General features: G+C 37.1%; 1 protein-coding gene across 2 annotated transcripts in view; it reads left to right on the top strand.

Annotated features, from left to right (window-relative positions):
- The window catches only part of LOC122811144 (ethanolamine kinase 1-like), a 1,165,171-nt gene extending 1,152,630 nt beyond the window's left edge, over positions 1-12,541 (top strand). For both annotated transcript variants that reach the window (XM_044082778.1, XM_044082779.1), the window contains exon 8: positions 9,397-12,541. In XM_044082778.1, coding sequence (XP_043938713.1) covers positions 9,397-9,466 — 70 coding nt within the window. In that variant the 3' untranslated portion in view covers positions 9,467-12,541. The remainder of the gene's footprint in view (positions 1-9,396) is intronic.
- Positions 12,542-16,243: the final 3,702 nt, after the last annotated feature.

The raw sequence follows: 16,243 nt of genomic DNA, 5'->3' as shown, positions 1-16,243 counted from the left end.
GACAAATTATGAGGCAAAAATCTCTAAAAGTTTCATAAATGGTGGTGGGTAGGGAATTCAGGATCTTTTTACCTGTAGTCAAGGTACAGGGTTCTAGCACCACCAGCAGGTATTCTGTGCTCTCTCTAGCCATCAGTACTCACTGAGTGGGGCATTACACACTCAAACACACACACACACACACACACACACACACACGCACACACACACACACACACACACACACACACACACACACACACACTAAAACTATCATCCTGCAATGCACAGCTTAGATTCTCTTACCAGATTTCCATCCTGTGTTCACGTACCTGCAACAAGCTTGCTTCCAATGATACAATCCACAGTTTGCTTTCTGGTACCTGCAAAGTAAAAGTAATCCACAGCAAGACGCAAAGTAAACCACAGCATGACTCAATAGCTCTCTAAGCTCCTGCAGCTCGCATTCATACCGGAATGCACACTTCCGGTTTTGTGGCTCTTTCCAGGAATGGTCCAAGACTGCTGACTCTGCAGTCTAATCCCCTTCCAATCTGTGTGGGTAGCACTGCTTAGACTTCTCGGTAATCAGCAGTCTGCTTCCTGCTTCCTGAATCCGGACCAGTAAAGCAGCAGTCCAGATTCACTTTGTCTGGAGATTTGGATGACTGTAGGACTGTACCATTGTGGTTCACAGCTGGGGGGGCTGCAGACCTGCAGTCTGATATCACGAGTCACCACTGATATATATATATATATATATATATATATATATATATATATATATATATATATATATATATATATATATATATACAGATATACATGCAATTTTAATCCATTTGTATTCCCTCTGACACAATTAGCCATCTGTTTCTTGATTTTCTTCTCAAACCTAACTCACTATTTCTTTGACCAATTTATTCTGCTTACATCCCTCCATTTTCCTGGTTTCCACATCCAGCCTTTGGCTTCCACTCTTAAATATTGACCAAAGAACATATATGGCAGTTAGACAGGAAAGCATAAATTACTTTTTTTTTTTTGCATGCTGACAAGTTCATTCATAAAGATTTGTGCAACTTTAGTCAGAGCTGTATCATCTGTGACAATAAACAGACTTGCTTTTGGCAGAAAATGTAGTAACTGACAAAATGCTACATTTTTTTCTGTTGCTTATTGCTTCACTAGACCCAGGCCAGGCTACTTATTTTCTGTCTCCAATACTCATGTCTTCTTTCTTCAATTAATTTGTTTTTCACATCAGTTGTAGACAATATCTCTTACAGTGGTTAAGATACTCTACCATGCTTGTTTGTTTTGCTTGTTTGTTTGTTTGTAAATTTATTTATTTACATTTGATCTCTAGCAAAGTCCGTGGAGGTCCATGAATAAAAACTACCTGAAGCATGAGTGGGGAAATATACTAAAAATGGGTTATTAATTTTCATCCAAATTTTGTGTTGGTGTACAACCCCTAGTAATAACACCTATGATAATAATAAAGTTATTGGTCTTATGTGTGGTAATTCAGAATACAACAAAAAAATCTGAGGACTTGGAAGGATATATTTCAAATACTAAAGTTAAAACTGAGTATGTCTCTGCAAACAGCTTGCATCAAACTTCATCTTCAAATGGTACACAACCCCCAATAAATAACTAGGCATAAAGTGTCCTCTGCACAACAACAAATATATATGTGAGATTTAGAGAACCCTTGACAGATACTAATGGAGAAGAGGTTAGTAGCAATTAGGAAAAACTCTTTCCCAGTTGCTTGTAGTGAATAAGTGCAGTGCATTCATGCTCATCTACATTGTTGTGTCACAGATGAGTTAAGATAATTGAGTCTATCTACTTGCCAGCAAAGCATAGACAGAAAGTGGACATGTACTTCCCCCTAATAATAGGTTTAGTCAACCCAAATGTAGACAGATCTAATAATGGTAAGCCATGTAAAAGTATCATGCTCACCATAAAGAAGGACGTATACTAGCATCTACATTATTGAGCTAAGAAAAGGCACAATTAGATCATGCTCAAACTTTGTTAAGCAAAAAGTAGAGTGGTTAGCCTGTATCCATGGGACTGAAAAACAGGTACCAATTATTAGGATTATTAAAATAAAGTAAAAGAAAGGACCGCCCTGGACTTAAATGGATATTTAGGAATGTCTCTCTCTCTCTCTCTCCCCCCCCCCTGTTATTCAGTGGGAGCCAACTATTTGGATCTGCATACCTTAAACTTTTGTTCAAACCTGAAGCTTGAACTTTTGGTCTTTCACTAAGATTTTAACAGTTAAGGAATACAATTACTCATCAGGGTGGCAGAAGCATGAGCAAAAAATAATTTTTCAAATGTCTTTCAAATTCTGAGACAAATCCATTGCTGTCCTAAGCTGTCACTACCGTCCGTGCTACTGTATGTATCCATTGTCACTCCTTTGAAAGGTATTTGGTTGTGCAGCTGATCAAGAGAATAGAAGGCTGACATCAGATTCCTTACAGGATAGGTTCAGTTCTTGAAAATGGAAATTTTGATATGTGGGTTGAACATATTATACTACTGTTTTTTTACACAAAAAATGCATATATATATATATATATATATATATATATATATATATATATATATGTATATGGATATGGTTTACTATCATAATTTCAAATCCAACTCCATCGACCGCACTAAGTTCGAACACGGCAATATCAAACTTCAAAAGCAAGCCTAGGAACAGGTTTTAACATGGGTCAAGATAGGGCCGAGGCTTGTAGTTCGGCAAAACCAGTGAGCATCTATCTCGGCCCATGTTAAAACCCATTCCTAGGCTTGCTTTTGAAGTTCGACATTGCCGTGTTCGACTTTCTGTGTTCAAACATAGTGCGGTCGATGAAGTTGGATTTGAAATTACGATAGTAAACCATATATATATATATATATATATATATATATATATATATATATATATATATGCCCTATGCTTTTACTGATTTTCTGGCATCACTGAGATGATATAACATGAGAATGAGATTGAAAAACTCATGTGTATAATTTCTAATGACATGTTTAGGTTAAAACAGTGTTATGGTTCTCTGTAGAACATATTCTTTCAGTGTTACTGAAATGTGAGTATAAGAGGCTGAGATTTTTCATTATGGTGGGTCACAAATATATGAACTGTAACTGGAAAACATTAACCCCTTGTGCAGACTCCCAGTGGAATAGTATAGAAGGCCATGAGAACTGTCCATTAGTAATTGAATTGCTGCAAAGCCATAGAGAAAGATAGATGAAATCCGTTTTGCTAGTCCACTAAGAAGAAAAAAGGGAGGTTGATGTACACCACCTTGAGCAGGAGACAAAGAAATGGAGGTTGCGTGCCATCAGCTGCACCTTAACAGTGGTTGCTTCTCTATCCCAGGAGCTTTCCAGATCCCTGACCTAAGGATGTGTTCAAATTAATGTGTTTTGTTGTTTTATAAGCAGCTAGGCCTGATATATCATGTAGTTACTAACTTAAATCCAAACGAAATACCACCGATAAATAAAGACCAAAAAACAGGAAAAAAGCCAAGGCAAGGAGACAAATGCTTAAGAAAGTTGCTGGAACAAAACTGTAGACCACAAGGAAATAGCGTATTACCAATTTAATCAACGCTTTCGTCAAGAGACTTCTTCAGAATACATTTAAAAACCAAAAAAACACATCACTTAAATAGTACACCAATAAAACAATTATCCAATGAAAAAATACACATTAATTAAAAACCTAAATTTAAAGTGCTAGTGCATATCAAATGAACATGGTTGAAATTATACTTTTATCTATACTTAATTTGCTGTTCCGTAAGAAACATTTGATGTTTATTGTCTCGTTTAACCCGGGGAACTGGTCAGATTTTAACCTGATCTGCCATAAAACTTCCCTCTGTTCAACGAAGTTCCTAAAATCCCCCCCTCTCAGATCTGATTTACAAACCTCAGCAACGGTAAATAAAAATTTATTAAAATTTACACACACAACTGAATGTCTGAATAAGGCATTTGAAGGGTCGTGTGTTTTAATACTGTAAACATGCTCACGAATACGTGTTTTAAGACACCTTGTCGTCATTCCAACGTAAAACGCTGGACATGAACAACATAACGCAATATAAATGACTCCCTTAGAACAACAGTTGACATATTCGGGAACTTGAAAAGTCCTATCAAGGGATTCAATGACAATTAATGGTCCTACAGACAAAAACCTACACATCTTACAGTTGTAACAAGGAAAAACACCCTTATTACTAAAGCGGGTGTTGATGGTAGGGGGATAGGTTCCTTCTAAAGCCCTTTTGATGTTATAGGTATTCCTAAAGACAAAATTCGGTTTCTCTCCGAGAACTTTAAAAATATCTGCATTCCCCTTGATAATCTTCCAATTGTTAACAATCAAATTTTTTATAACCTGTCCATCAATACTCATCCCCAAGGAACATATGGGTCCATCAAACCCTTTGTTTGTACAGGTTTTGGCAATTATAACAGCAGAATTATTTTGCCCATAATGCTCCAATAGTGCCGGATAGTGGGTATCCCTTCGACCAAGTACATACGTGATGATGTCATCTAACATGTAACAAGGATACCCCCTATTAATAAAAAGTTTTTTAATAAGGGCTATTTCATCCATCAAGTCTTTTTTGGATGAAGTCAACCGACAAGCCCTGATAAATTGACCCTTAGGGATGTTTTTGATAGTATGTTTTTGATGGGCACTATCAAAATGAAGATAACTATTGGTGAAGGTTTCTTTACGATATATCTTGCTGTTAAATCTATGTTCCTCATTGTCCCACCTAAGGGCTACATCTAAAAAATGAACACATAGTCCTGAACTACCAAGGGTAAATTTCAAAAATTCAACCTGTTGATTGATCTTAATAAGAAAATCATCAATAACTGTTTGATCACCTTCAATAACAAAAAACAAATCGTCCACGAAACGAAAATATAATAATAAGTGGAAGCTACTTATTAAGGAGTCAAGAAAGAAATCCTCCCACCAGGACAAAACCAAATTGGCATAAGAGGGGGCCGCAGATGAACCCATCGCAACTCCCCTCTTTTGTCTATAAAAGGTGTTCCCAAACAGGAAGTAATTGTGATGCAACAAAATATCAAGAAACCTACATATAGTAGAAACTTGACCACTAGTAAATTTACCCTGTTTACTTAGTGAGATGCGTACAGCATCAATACCTTCGTCATGAGGAATACAGGTAAATAAAGAAACCACATCAATGGTAAACAAAAGATGTTTTTTTGGATCAAAAATATTTTTGTTAGCAAATTCGTTAAATCTATTTAGAAAATGCCATGAGTCTTTGATATAGGAAACTTGTTCTGACACTAATGGTCCCAAAGTGGCATCTAGAATTAATGAAATCCCCTTGGTGACAGAATGAGGGGAAGACACAATGGGCCTAAAGGGAGGTTTGGTAATACTTTTGTGTGTTTTTGGAATTCCAAAAAGTACCCCCACCCTTGGTTTTTGAATTACACAAAATTCATATACATCCAAATCAATTTCGTTATTCATAAGAGCATCATATAAAATAGAATGTATAAATCTCTCCTTTTTCTGAATCTCTGAAAGGGTGACAATTTCATATTCTTCTTGGTTATTCAATAAAGCAGACATTTCATTAAAATAATGTTCCTGTGTCATTATCACGATATTCCCTCCCTTGTCGCTTTTCATGAAACGTAAACAGTTGTTTTTGTTACGTAATTCCTTCAAGGCTTTCCTCTCATTATAATTCAAATTATAATTAAACCTAGGACGATTTACAAACACCCTGTCAAGCTCATTCAAACAGGTTTGCTCAAAAACTTTAATAGTATGAGTCAAAGGGGGGTTGTAAACAGATGTTTTTTTTAAAAAGTTTCTAACTTCTGGAACGTCATTTAAAATATAAGTGAGGTTCAATTTCCTCACAAACTTTTTTATGTCCAGAACGGTCTTACCATAATCAGCCCTTACTGTTGGAACAAAATTCAAACCACGTCTAAGCACGTCATATTCAAAATTACTAAAAACAAAGTCAGTTAAATTAATAATGTCAAAATTTCCTTGATCAAGTCTCAAATCTCCTCCTCGGAGGAGTTGGAGCCCAGAAAAGTCCGGCTCCTGGTCAACATTGTCTTCCTTGCTTGTGGAATCCTTTTCCCTAAAAAAACGGAGGTGTCAGAATTGGAAAAGTCAGTAACAGTCTTGTTTGTCAAGCCTTTGTCTGGATTCACATTCTTGTCAGTCATAGTGACTGTATCAGTCTCTACATCCAGTGTGTTACCGTTGGTGTGAACAACAGTCCCACTACTCGGTTTACCCCGGTCATGGTCATTAAAATCTCCGTTTTTAGAAACATTATCAAAACCCGGCAAGGGCGGGTTATTCCGGAGGGTGGTGTTAAATTCTGTGGGTAAACGTTGGTGGTTTTTGGCTGCAGTGGAACTGTGAAAATAGTTGTTACCAGAAAAAGAACCACCCTTTCTAGGATATGGCTCTTTGTTACCGGGAACAAAAAAATTGTATGCAGAGTTAGATTTGTATGCGAAAATGTCCCGCTCAAGTTTGGTATGTTTCCTATTGGTAATTTCCAAGGAATACTTATCAACTTCATCAAACAAATTGTTAAAAAATTCGCTCTGAATACATCCTTTACCTGCTCTTTTAATTGCTTTTTCCAATTCACATATTTCATCATACAGCACGACCATTTTGGCAATGTTGTTGTCTATTAAAAGCTTCAAAAAAGCCATACCTGCATCGTTGAAAAAGGAAACAAGTGTACCAAACATAGGGTCTCCTATTTTCACCCCGTTTGGACACTTAAAAAACCGGAGTCCCTTAGGCATGACCCGTAGTTCGATGCAGCGTTCGAAATAATGATTTTCGATAGACAACGAACGATGCCTCTTCAACAATCTGGTCAATAAATCCTGTTTTTTCTTTGTATCTTCGTCAAACAAAGAGAAAGAAGAATTCTCACCAAACGGATTACTTGTCCCTTCCAATAGTGGTTTAATAACAGAAACTTCCTCCGGAAGTTGACATCTAGTCTTTTTACTGTGATTGCGGGTAGAATCTTCCTCCACTTCGATAACGGTATCCAGTTCCTTAAAGGAACCGCTAGGACTGCAGGCATTCGCCACAGCTGTTGATGTAGTGCTGGCTTTTGACACCAAAAACTTCAGCGAAGTTTGAATGTCACGTAAAGTAGATACAAGTAGATTACTGAAACTGGAACTGGAATCACAACCAGGAGTTGGGTGAATACTTAAGTTCAATAACTGTTCATCAATCTCCTCGGCCATGGTGGAATGGTAAGGCAACAAAAATCCAAACGAAATACCACCGATAAATAAAGACCAAAAAACAGGAAAAAATGCTTAAGAAAGTTGCTGGAACAAAACTGTAGACCACAAGGAAATAGCGTATTACCAATTTAATCAACGCTTTCGTCAAGAGACTTCTTCAGAATACATTTAAAAACCAAAAAAACACATCACTTAATTATGTATTCTGAAGAAGTCTCTTGACGAAAGCGTTGATTAAATTGGTAATACGCTATTTCCTTGTGGTCTACAGTTTTGTTCCAGCAACTTTCTTAAGCATTTGTCTCCTTGCCTTGGCTTTTTTCCTGTTTTTTAGTTACTAACTTAATAAAGTCTTATGGTTGCTAATGTTTTTTTTCTTCTATATTCAAAAAAATTGGAAGGGCTTACTGAGAATTTTTCATTTAGTTCATGATTAGAACATTAGTGTAGGAAACAACTCACTAACAAATCAGAATTTTAGTCCTCTGTGCTAACTGCAAGATGTCAGTAAGGAACTGATGTTTGTATTCAGAGAAAGACCAAAACAGTATTTGTTCTGTTTTAACTATGTAATTGGAGTGAGAATAACAAAATATGGAGGGCATGGGGATATTTGTAAGGTATGAAATCACGAAAAAATGCTAATTTTATTTGGATAGTTTGGAAATGATACAGCATTTGTTTTTGAACAAGGACATGTATTTAGGTTTTGTGTGTTAGATCAATTGGTTTGTAAAACTGTTGGTGAGAGAATGGACTTAAGGTAGTTTAGCAATGCATGCACGCATGCACACAGTCTTGCATAATGTGTCTTCTATAATTTTCAAGCACCTAGTACATGGCAGCAGTGACATCTCTCACTTTCTGCAGGGCAGTGTATTTTCTTATTTTATTGCATTGCTAATACACTCTGACTAGTTTAACTACAACAGTATGTATCACAAAATGACACATGGGTATCACCTTGTTTTGTAGTTCTCTTCTTTTCTGATACAGTGGTTATGGGTGATGGGTAATGCTTTCCAGTTTTATTGAATTTTCAAGCAGCAGACCATTCTTTGGAGAAATACGTTGGAAAACATGTATTAACTCTGGGAAATGAAGCAATATGCTAATCAGTCATCTTTAAGAAAGTATCCAGTGACCAAAAAATTAAGCAAATAATTTGTGTTGAGATTAATAAGTATTCTTTTATTTTGAAAACTCATATGTGCTGATCTGAGGAGTACATACAAAACACATTAATCCCTGACTATAAATAAAAATGAAATTGAAAAGTAATCCCTTCTAGTATCCTTCAATTAACTTTGACCTAAGTCAACAGTATCCATGTAATTTGGAAAACTATCATTTTGTCTAAGCCACTTAACTTGACACATGCAAACAGCAGTGCTGCATACTGACCACAGTATGAATTAATGAATAAACACATTTAAAGTGTCTGGTTTTGTTTTTTGAATTTCCTTATTCATTTACATTTCATAAAATATAAATAATGTGGCCATAGCTATGGCATGTACTAGACATAGACCCATTACATCTTCTAATGATAACCTGGACTGCAGTGGGAGAAGAGGAAACAATAACAAAATTTATCTTTTCATTAAAATTAGAAAAAAATGATAGCATGAGATTTCAAAAATGCAGAAATGGTTCAAATTCTTTGAGTACTCCAAACCAACGCAAGATAATTGTAATATTTAAATTATATTGCACATTCTGTGGGTTACAAGAATTTTAATTTTAATTTAGAGAAGACTGTACTTTCATTTTTATGGCATGCTGTATGGAATAATTTATAATTATCATATGCATTTAATCAGTAGTCTGAATATGTCCTAAAATTACCCTCATTGAATACTTGTGTGTTCTTTCATTTTTAATATAATTGTGTATGTATCGCCTCAAGATAATGCCTTATATTTTATAAGTACATTTCTCATGGAATCCCTGTATAGGAATTTTCAAAATTCATAAAATAGTGACATCAGTAATGCTATTACAGTATATATGTCAATATAAAGTAAAGTTATTTTATCCCAACAGGTATGCCGCAGCACGTTTCAAGCAGTATTTCAAGAAAAAGGATGAAATCTGGGCTATGAAGCTTCCTTAAGGAATAATCTGAATGAAGCTAATATACTGCCAAGAAACCTACAAAATACTTTTATAGATTTTGTAACACCTGCATATTTTTCACTAGTGTCACATATGCAGATTATGGACTTGGCTGATAAGATTTCACAATTTAGTTTTGCTTTTTTTTTTTTTTTTTTGTGGAAGCACTGCAGAGAGGCTGGCTGTATACAGTACATCAAGCACGGTTGATACATCGTCTCTACCACATCACAAAGACATATACCTCAGTAGCTAAAACATTATGCTTTGTTATTCAGATGTTCTTCTGTATGCCATGACTACTAATTTCAACTGTTGGGAAAATTTATCTGCTTCTAAATTCCTTGATCTATTGTAACTTGCACTAAGTCAGTAAACTGGCTAAACACATAGCTTGGGAGAATTCAGTTCCATTAGACTAGTGACTTTTATCATTGCATATTAAGTCGCATGTAGAAGAGGATTCCAAGTGACGTGGGCAGCTGTTTAGAGTGTGACTGTAAAATTATGGCCATGTTTTTTCTTCACTGTTTTCTGAACAGCTAAGTAGAAATTCCTTCATCTTTTTCCACAGATGTAACAGATTTTCTAGTGAAAAACAAGAGACCTTCCTTCTTCACAGCTAAAGGAAGCATCTGTTAGCGCTTTATTTCTTCCACTCAGTCTGACTCTTTGATGACATCTTTCATTCAAAATGTTGGTCCAAGCAAATGGAAATCCAGTTGTTCCTGTGAACCGGCTTAGAGAAAAAGCAAAATTAAATAGGCTGGTTACTATTAAGTTTTTGAAAATTCAAGTTTAAGTACAGCAAGGGCTTCATCAAATTTGTATTATCTAAAATAAATGTAATTTATCCAGGTCTAAGCTAGAACAAATATTATGAACCAAAATACTAGAAGGTGGCATAATTATTTCTTTGAGCAGTAACATAGAGGTAGCATGTACTGAAATTATAAATCATTATAATCTAAGGATGAAAACTATGGAGGAAGTCTATATATAAATTAAGATATATTACAGCTACAGTAGGAGCCAAATCCATAGACATTTCTCTTGTAATAATAGAAAATCAAACCATACTCATACAGAATACTAAGTAAAGCACAGTATAGAATGATTATGCACTTATTGAAGTATAATGCAAAGCTCAGTGGCACTGGTTAAGAAAATTTTAATTTCTACAAGCTGTTTTAATCTGTACATATATAATATGATTCCATAATATACACAAACTCATGTGCACACACTTATTGTAAAATGGATGGACAGTAAGCTACATATGTCCTCTATTATAGTAACATCTCATTTAAGCAACACATTAATCATCTAGGACAAATTTCAGCATACAGTGAATTGTTGGGATCAGAAAAATAAAACCCTGCAACTTACAAATAAAGGCTCTGTCCTTTGACATCTTATTTGTTCACAGTATTGAGAGCAAAATGTGTTCAGTATAGAGAAAATTTTAATCATTCAGAATTCTGCACTTAACAGTTCAGAAAATGAAGTTGTCCCTCTGCACTTTTTATATTATTTTCCTCTGGTAATAAAATGATGGTACTTAATAACTAATTGACAACCTAAAAGGACAAACAAGGAATAGCACTAAAGTCATTTCATAGAATGACATTTCTGTCCATTAAAGAAAACAAGAAAAAGCAATTTTCTCTAACCAACCACATGAATAATGCTTTTACTCTAATGGAATTACATACTGTGTAATGCATTTAACTTTGGTAAAGTTTGTCTGATAAGATGGAATGGGACAAACATGGACCAGGTTCAGGTAACAAATTTACTCTTGAGCCAAATATATAATGCCAGTTTTCCAGCATTTCCTGTGTTAAGTAGATAAACAATCCTACCTAGTAATGGGAACTGTGGAGGGTTTTGTTAATAAAAAATTTACTGTGTAAAAAATGTGGAATTATATGGAAAGGTAACATCAGGTATGTCCATCGTGAACCACTTGTTCATTAGGGGATTATTTTACACAAGTGTCATCTTGTCAGTGATGAAATGAATGCATGCTGTTCATTTTTGTGTGTTTATTATTCACACGTGTGTACTCCAGTGTACATGCACTCACGCACACACACACACACACACACACACACACACACACACACACACACACACACACACACACACACAAACACACACCCTTGTACGTGAATGAATATGTGTGATTCAGAAAATGAACCTATTAAGCAATCGCTTGTGCTGATTAAGAACTGTTATGTAATGCCACAAAAAATGGTTAGTGTGGACTCTTACTTTTTAAAATATGAACACTAATTAGATCTTGAAGGCCAAGCCATAGCATTCTTATTACAATGTGGTCGTTTTGCAGACTGCTGTCTCAGATTTGCTTATAGTAAGCTTTCAGAGTACAGACGAGCTGGAGAACATTATTTTCTGAAGGAATCAATTACAGCACTGTCTGGAAGAAACAACTTCTCACTGACTTTTAACAAAATGTAAAACTGAAGATCCCATAAGTTTTTGTTTAGGAAGTTGGCTAACTGATTAATAGGCTTTAGCCACATTGAAAGAAACATAAACTTATTTGGCAAATTAAGCCACTTTTAAAGCCAACATCCTGTAATTGTTTCCTCATTTGGCCTGGCAGCTGTAGTGAAAATAATAAAGAAAATGTATATCATTAAACGCTAAATCAAAACTGTGTTAAACAGAAGGTAGAAAAACATGGAGTTCTCATTTTAATTGTCTTAAATGCATTTTCAAACCAGTCATGGCTGCTGGTTATTTTGCTCTTGAGATTTCTAAGCTATAATTTTCAGTAATGAACACAACCCAGAAGTGTAGTGGTTATGACCTGTGTTTCAGAAATGTGTGGGTTAGAATTACACTAGAAGTAGAAAAGCTGGGCAGATCATTTGACCTTATTACCCTGCTAATACTCGTTACTTCCTCTGTATGTACAGCATTTAAAGAAAACTGTCATCAAAATACAAAATAAATTTATGTATGAAAGGCATCTTTACAAAATATGTTTTTTTTTGTAATGCTGGTATGTTTTGAGGGAATAAAGTATATATACTTTAAGGACCTCAGTAGTCATGATAATTGTTTTGTCAAACTACACACTAAAGCTGCATATTGTTAACACAGTGTAGATTGGAAAATGTTCTCTGTCATATGATTAAGTCAAAGAATTGTGGGATATAATCACTAAAACAAACCAGTTTCTGTGACGTAGCAAAGCACCACTGAGTGGGCCAGATTCCAAAAGACTTGCTGTCAGTGTTAAATGACTTACTTCAGCAAGTATTTTGAAACTGGGGCAAGCTTACAATGGAGTAAGTCACTTAGACCAAGTCTTTGTGAATCAAGCTCAGTGTGTTCACAGATATCTAGTTATTTTTTGCTTACATTATTAATGATTAAAATGGATTAGAAGGTGTACTGCCTGATCATATCCTAAGTCAGTTTCAGTTTATGAATATGATAATGCAATATCTGTGATAGGTACTCATCTACCCTTTCCATTTCATGTTGTTTTTAATTTTTATTTATTTATCTTTAAAACTTGATAGGTTTGTAGTTTACATTCGGCTAATAACCACTTGGAGCTTTATAAATCTAGCCATCTAACCCAAATGTTTCCCATGAGTTATTATTCATAGGTTTCTAGGTTCCTAGGAGTGTACTAGGCTAATGGCCCTGGATCCTTTACAAGCCCAGCCCATAGGATTACCCTGACATTGTGCCACCTGACCTTAGTTCCCAGTGCCTCTGTCAAGTAAAGCCAATGGAGTGATCTCTGGGGTGAATTTTCTATTTCCCATCCACTCATCAAGATTTCTCATGAAGAGGGCCAGTGAGGTGCTCTGATTGACAGTTATGGGAAGTCTATTCCACAGCATGGCCAGTCTCTGGGTTATGAACCTGTCCCTCCAACATGTTCTGTTGATTGTAGTAATGAGGATGAGGTCTCTGGAGCATGTGGTGTGGAGGGATTGAGATTTCTTCAGATGTAGCATTTCTAACACAGCTGGGTCAGACATGGCTTTGTAAGTCAAGCAGAGAACTTCTCTAAGTAGACAATATGTGACAGAGAATAGTTGGAATTTTTTTAGTCTGTCCATATAGGACAAATGTTTAAGGCCTATGATCCTCTTTGTGAGGTACTTTTGCGGCATCTCCAGTTTTTGCAGGTGTTTAGTGAGGTACATGCCAAATGGGGCATTGTACTCAATGATTGGCCTAATGAGGGAAGGGTAGAGGGAGACAATGACGTCTTTCTTCCTGGATGCAAAACACTTAGTAATGAGATGTGCCACATAGAAGAACTTTCTGACCTCAGTAGCAATGTGGTGGTCAAAAAAGGGTTCATTAGAGGGTTATGTTAGTTGGGGCATGATTTGCAAAAGCAACAGAGACCTCCAAAGCAGATACCCAAGTAACCTCCAATCCCCATCACAAACCATGAAACACATGCTTCACATAATCAGTGTGCCAAGCAATCCCAGCCCTTAAGACAAAATAACAAACCCAACACACTAGTAATAGGTGACTCTATAGTCAGGCACACTGATGTCCCACTAACTAGACTGGACAAGGAGAAGGTTACAATTAGCTGCCTGTTGGGTGCCAGAATCCGCCACATAACACAAGCACTCAGGTCACTCCAGAACAAGTACAAATACTACTCTGTCATTGTCCATGTAGGTGTGAATGACCTGAGACGTACCTCCCTGGACTACATGAAAAGAGACATGGAAGAACTCTCTGATCATTTAGTCCAGGCTGGTATGACCCTGACCCTGAGTAGCATCCTGCCCTCACCAAGAATGATGCCACAGTATAAAGAAAAAATTATCAATTTCAACAATTGGCTAAGTTTCTGGTGTCATTCAAAGGGGATCCAGTAATCTGTCCACCTGGGATGACATGCTCGATAAGCCACGTTGCTTCACAAGAGATGGCTTGCACCTATCACCCTTGGGCTTTTGAATACTGGCCAAGGCTTTGGCCGCCCCCATAGTGCCTTTTTTAGACAAGGCTCAAAAGACAAACCCACCACTGTAAATAGCACAAGTAACCAAAAACTGAGGGTAATGCTGCTCAACGTCAGAAGTCTAAACCTAAAATTGCATGCACTTGAGGCACTCCTCGGTATGGAGAACATCGATATCTGTGCAGTAACAGAAACCTGGTTTAAGGCTCCAGAGAGCACCCCAGCACTACCAGGCTATAACTCATACCATACTTTTTGGCCACAGAACCTGGACCGAAACACAAAAGTTGGGGATGTATCCATATTCATCAAGGATACCCACATCTCCAGGTTAACAATACCTCAGAGATCATCCATGTGCAACTAACAATGGGCAAAACTGCAATTCAAATTTTAGCTTGCTACAGATCACCCACCATGACCCAGGACCCCCATTCCACATTTCTGGAGACACTGGAAAATATGAAGGTCCTACCAAATGCCCTAATATTGGGTGATTTCAATTACCCAAACATTAACTGGGAGAACTACTCAAGTACTAACTCCCTTGCCCAACGCTTCCTAGAATTTATAAACTCGAGCACCCCGGATCAACTGGTCAATACCCCCACCAGAGGTGACAACATATTGGACCTGGTCATCACCAACATGGGCGACCGGTGTTCTACACCGGAGGTCAAACCCTCGCTGGTTAAATCAGACCATAGACTAATCACTCTGGATATCCACATTCCGCCCCCACCCCCAATCAAGGAAATCACTGTGAAAAACTTTTCAAAAGCAAACTTCACGTTACTTAAGACTGAGGTGGAATGGTTCACAGCCCCCATGCTAAAGGACAATGCTGTCCAAGCTGCTGAATCCCTTACAAAGGCACTCTATGAGCACCTGTAAGAATGCATGGATCGTGCTATCCCAAGAAATACCAAGACTCACTCCTCCAAGAAAAGGAAACCAGTCTAGTGGACCCCTGCCATAAACAAGCTATACAATAGAAGGAGGAAACTAATGCAGAAAAGAGTAAAATCCCAAGAAGGAAAGACATCCCTGATTAGTATCAGCAAGAAACTACGATCCCTCATAAAATTATCCAAGGCTAGCTTCGAAAGAAAAATTGCCAAGGACTCCAAAGATAACCACAAAGCATTCTTTAGCTATGTCAAGAACCTAAGTGGAAACTCTCAGATCTGCTAGTTAGTGCAGAATGGCACAAAATACACTGAACTGACTGATATTGCCAACATTCTGGCAGACAGGTTTAGTGCAAACTTCACCCCTCTCTCACCCCCTAATGGGCCATAACCATACCAGAAGAATGAAGTGCCCCAGCAATCACTGGCACACAGGTTAAAACAGCCCTATCCAAAGCCAAAAATACATCTTCAATGTGATCAGACGGTGTCCCAGGCTGTGTCTTACATGAGTTCCAAAATGAACTAACCCCCTCACCTAAACACACTGTTCACTCAGCCTCTCTACAGGCTACATACCCATAGAGTGGTGCACAGTAACAGTTATCCCACTCCACAAAGGAGGAGCCACAACAGACCCTGGGAGCTATTGCCTTATAAGCCTGACTAGCCTGGTCTGCAAGGCTATGGAGTGCATCATCATGGAATTGATTAACAGAGACATTGGGAACCTTCAAACATTGGAGCCTACCCAGTTTGGCTTTGTTAAGGGCAGATCATGCCTCCTAAACCTGGTGGACTTCTTTGAGACAGTTACCAAGGCTTTAGATGAGGGAAAGGAGGTCCACACAGCCTACCTAGACCTCGCAAAGACTTTCGA

Source organism: Protopterus annectens, chromosome 9.part0, assembly GCF_019279795.1.
Source record: "Protopterus annectens isolate FY-2018-M chromosome 9.part0, PAN1.0, whole genome shotgun sequence".
Classification (NCBI taxonomy): Eukaryota; Metazoa; Chordata; order Ceratodontiformes; family Protopteridae; genus Protopterus; species Protopterus annectens.
Note: the sequence above shows the minus strand (reverse complement) of the source record. Positions and strands in the feature narration are given on the sequence as shown.